The sequence below is a fragment of the Nicotiana tomentosiformis genome, chromosome 4, assembly GCF_000390325.3.
Source record: "Nicotiana tomentosiformis chromosome 4, ASM39032v3, whole genome shotgun sequence".
Classification (NCBI taxonomy): Eukaryota; Viridiplantae; Streptophyta; class Magnoliopsida; order Solanales; family Solanaceae; genus Nicotiana; species Nicotiana tomentosiformis.
This window is the reverse complement of record NC_090815.1, coordinates 110640389-110644954: the sequence shown is the minus strand read 5'-3', so window position 1 is coordinate 110644954 and position 4566 is coordinate 110640389. Positions and strand designations below refer to the sequence as shown.

Sequence of the window (4566 nt, the reverse complement as noted above, 5' to 3'; positions counted from 1 at the left end):
GGTACTACTATTTTTGTCTTGCTCATTGTCCTTTAGCCAAACCAAAGAAAAGTTTTCACTTTCCCTCGGTTGTTTATCCTTCCTAGTTTCAAACAGTGCTAATAATCATGAGTCGGAGGTGATCAAGCTCTTCTATGAATCTGAATCAGAACCGTAAAGAAAATACCTTTTTATTTTAATAAAATTATCTTTATGTTGCAAATTATACAGTAATTATTGAACACATGATTTAGATAAGTGGTAGACATTTTACTCTTGGTTCTTCAAGTTTGAAAAACACAGCAAACATTGCAAAGTTGAGAACTGATTTGAATTACTGAAGCATTTTTATTGAGCACATACAAGTAGTACATCTTATGGCACTTATGCCATGCATCTCTAAATTCACTACTAAATACACTAATATGATTCTAGCTTCTACTATATGTTACAATGCCAGGAGGCCATCTTCAAAACTATACATACTGCTATAAGATACAACGTTCCATGAAATATTAGTATCAAAACATAGAGATCGGGTTGGAGAGTGAACAGGACGACATGGTATGAAATTATCCGGCTAAAACTCTTCGAAGGTGGGATTCAATTATATCTTAGTGTGATCCTTGAATTGCTCAGCCTTATTACTACCATCATCTTTGCTTACAATTATCCCAACCAATTTGAAGGGTTCTGCATCTTCCAGCATTTTGACTACATTTCTCATTGTTGGCCTTAAAGATGGAAGCTTATCTGTGCAGACAATGGCAATTCTTAAGACTTTGATTGCATCTTCCTTAAAAGATTCTGGGATGCTTGAATCCACTATGCTTAACACACTCTCCTTGCTCTTCAATTTGCTGCTCACCCATGTTACTATGTTCCTGTTCTCTCCATATTCTGGTTCTATTGGCCTTTTCCCAGATATTAGCTCCATCAACACTACCCCGAAACTATATACATCACTTTTCTCGTTCACTTTGTGCGTGTATCCATATTCTGCAACCCCAAAAATTCAAATAAGTCAAAAATGATACAAGAATTGGGAACTCCTACGACCAAAATGAACAGATAATCTACATAGGATTTAACTTATATGCACTAAAATGACGAATCATGCTTATATGAAGAGTTAGCTATTGTTGTATGTCGATTTTACCTGATTGTGTTAAAGACTATATAGTGTACATGTATAGAACTTACACTCAATCTATATACACAAATCAACTAAAATGAATTCTCTTACCAGGAGCAATATATCCATGTGTTCCTGCAACGACATGAGTTGAATCTTTGGTTGAATCAGCTTGTGCAATCTTAGCAAGACCAAAGTCAGCAATTCTTGGCTTCAAAAGCTCGTCCAACAAGATGTTACTAGACTTAACATCCCTATGAATCACTGGCTTATCACAACCATGATGCAAATACTCCAATCCTTTAGCTGCACCAAGAGCAATCTCGTACCTCGTCTCCCAATCAAGTGACATCTTCTTGCAAGTGTGCAATCGATCCCACAAGCTCCCATTTGGCATATACTCATACACCAACAAGCTCGAGTCCTCACTCGTTATACTACAATACAATTTCACCACATTCACATGTCGAATTGAGCTCAGTGTTTGAACCTCAGCCTCAAATCCTTTCGACTTCATCCCACGTTTTCCCAACATTGGTGATGTTGTTCCCGGCATTTTTCCTCCCCCTGAATCAGAGGTCCAAATATGTTTTACCGCAAAATCTGTGCCATCTGCAAGCTGCACTCTGTATACACTCCCAGAACCACCTTTTCCAATCAAATTATCATGTTTAATTCCATCAAGAATCTCATCCTCTGCGAAAGTCAATATATGGAATGACTTTGTATTCCAAGAATGTTCCTTCAAAGACCTCTCATGTACTTTCTCATTCTTCTTCTTCAAGTACATGAAACCCGCAAGTGAAAGGAGCACAACAATCACAGCCACGAACAAACAAAGCAAAAGGGTGTGCAATTCTCTAGGCTTTCCAGATTCACCAAAACATCGACGAAAATTCTTGATGTTTTGGCTACAAAGACCATTATTTCCAGAAAAGCTACCCTTATAAGCATCAATTGATAGAGAATCCGGTATTGGTCCAGTCAACTGATTGTCGGAAAAATCAAGAAGATTTAACTTCAGATGTGATAGACTCGTCGGAATCTGCCCCGTAAGCTGATTTTCCGACAAGTTTAATGAAGTTAAAGTCGGTAATGATCCGAGGGTAACTGGAATTGAACCACTAAGCGAATTATGAGCCATGTTAATCTCACTTAATGAAACACAAGAGCCTAAAGAATCTGGTATTGAACCAGTAAACTTGTTCTTCTGTAAATAAAGATTACCAAGTTTCTTTAGCTCACCAATTGTCCCCGGAATTTCCCCTGAAAACTGATTGTTACTACAATCAATTCTTACCAAAGAAGTAGCCTTTGAAATTTCCAAAGGCAACTTACCAGAAAGTTTATTATTGGCAACATAAACTTCACCTAAAGATTTTGCATTTCCAATATCAGAAGTAATAGCACCTTCAAAATTATTCATTGCAACATCAATGATTTGGAGTTTTGGCAGCCCCCAAATTCCAGCTGGAATTACACCAGATAGCGAATTCTTGCTCACTCGAAACCGCTCCAATGTTGTACAATTTGCATAACTTTCTGGAATTTCACCTGTGAAATTGTTTCTAAGTATCAATAATCCTCTCATTGTCCCCTGCTTACACATATCCGGTGGAATTGGACCAGTGAAATTATTCTCCGATATATCAATGAAATCGAAATTAGCCCAAGAACCCAACTTCTGTGGAAGTTGACCTGTTAACTTGTTAGTATACAAAGACACGTTTACCAGTTTTTTGAACTCTCCCAATTCCACTGGTACTTCCCCTGAAAATTCATTCTGCAATAACTGCAGACTTACCAAATTATTTAGCTCTCGAATTTCTGACAAATCACCGTACAGGTAATTAGTAGAAGCATCAAAATATTCGAGACTTGTTAAATTCCCGAATCCAACTGGCAACTTTCCTGTTAACTCGTTTTCATATAACTCAAGCTGCCATAATTTCGTTAGCTTTGTAATTCCAGAAGGAATTTCACCAGTAAGATGATTCATTGACAGCTCTAAATTAATCAACTCCGTTAGATTTCCAATTCCTTCTGGAATTTCCCCTTCAAGCCCACAATTCGACAAGTACAACAAGTTCAATTGATCAAGTTTCACAATCACCTCAGGAAACGGCGTTCGATCAAATGAATTATCACCAAGGCTGAGTACAATCAATTTACTCATATTGGCAACAGAATTCCACGGAAATTTTCCTGAAAACCCACTGTTATTTGCGTAAAAATGGGTTAATTTACTAAGTGAAGATATATCAGGAAAAGACCCTGTGAAATCATTATTCCCAACGTCCAAGTAATTCAAGCTAACACAATTGTTCAAGTCGTTAGTTACACGTCCAGAGAGTGAGTTGAAACCCAGAGAGAGTTTTTCCAATGAGTTAAGAGAACAAATTTTATCAAAAGGGACGAAACCAGATAGGCTTTGACTTGACAGTTCGAGTTCTTTGACTGAGCCATCGGAATTGCATTTAATGCCAGTGAAGTTACAAAGAGGAGTATTGGGTTCCCAGTTTTTGAATACATTGGTTTTGGTAGTGGGGTTTATTAAAGAGGATTTAATGGATAAAAGTGTTTGAAGCTCGTTGGAAAAAGCAACGGAGAAGATGGAGAATATAGAGAGGAAGATAAGTTCCGGCCAGCAATTTAACAGCGCCGCCATGTTTGACAGAGGAGTTGACGGAGGAGAAGTTTTGTTTCTGGCTGAAGAAAAACGTGTGAGAGACGACGACTATGGAGAGCGCCAGCTTTTAACGAATTATAGGCGTTCACATTATATATCTTACTGTTTATATTTGTTTATGTATTTATATTATTACTGTTTCTCCACTTGTAAGAAAATGATTTTGTTATGTCAGAAAATAAAGTAAAGGATTTTTGTTTCATAAAATCCGAAGCTTATCAAGCCAAAAGTAATTTTTTTTCTTCTAAAAAGTAATTTTTTTTTCTCAATTTTAAGTGTTTGGCCAAGTTATTTTTGAAAAAAAAGTATTTTTCACTAGAAACAGAATCAGAAAAAAATAGCTTCTCCCCAGAAGCAGAAGTAATTTTGACTTTTTTTCCTACCAAAAACACCATTTGCAAAATATTATATATACCAAAATAACCTTACTAATATTATATATACCAAAATACCCTTACTTAGTTTAAACTATTAAGTAATATAAAATGACTTTTGGGATAAAAAACTTAATTATTATCTTTAAATAATAAAAATTTGTAATTATTTATCTACTTATATAATATTAACTATTAAGAAAATCTCTTCATGTCCTTATTTGTAATTTGACACATAAAAGAACTTTTTGAAAAATTTGGCCAAACACAAATTATTATTCAAAAATACTTTTCAAATTGATTAACTGTCACGACCCAAACTGATGGGCCGTGACGAGTGCCCGAGTTCTACCTATTGAACACCCCTAAGCATTCGTCTAAGATATAAA

At 35.9% G+C, this 4566-nt stretch overlaps 1 protein-coding gene across 1 annotated transcript; it reads right to left on the bottom strand.

Annotated features, from left to right (window-relative positions):
- Positions 1 to 304: 304 nt before the first annotated feature.
- LOC104088364 (receptor-like protein kinase 7) lies at positions 305 to 3886 on the bottom strand. Its single transcript, XM_009593027.4, has 2 exons — positions 1226 to 3886; positions 305 to 978 (listed from the first exon to the last, which is right to left on the bottom strand). Exons 1-2 carry the CDS (start codon positions 3780 to 3782, stop codon positions 587 to 589), a joined length of 2949 nt encoding a protein of 982 aa, XP_009591322.1. The 5' UTR covers positions 3783 to 3886; the 3' UTR covers positions 305 to 586.
- Positions 3887 to 4566: the final 680 nt, after the last annotated feature.

Excerpts from the sequence above, each read along its gene's own strand:
- LOC104088364 (XM_009593027.4), bottom strand. The coding sequence starts at position 3,782 with ATGGCGGCGCTGTTAAATTGCTGGCCGGAACTTATCTTCCTCTCTATA. Across the intron at positions 979-1,225 it reads ACATGGATATATTGCTCCTG|AATATGGATACACGCACAAA; the intron begins GTAAGAGAATTC and ends TTGGGGTTGCAG.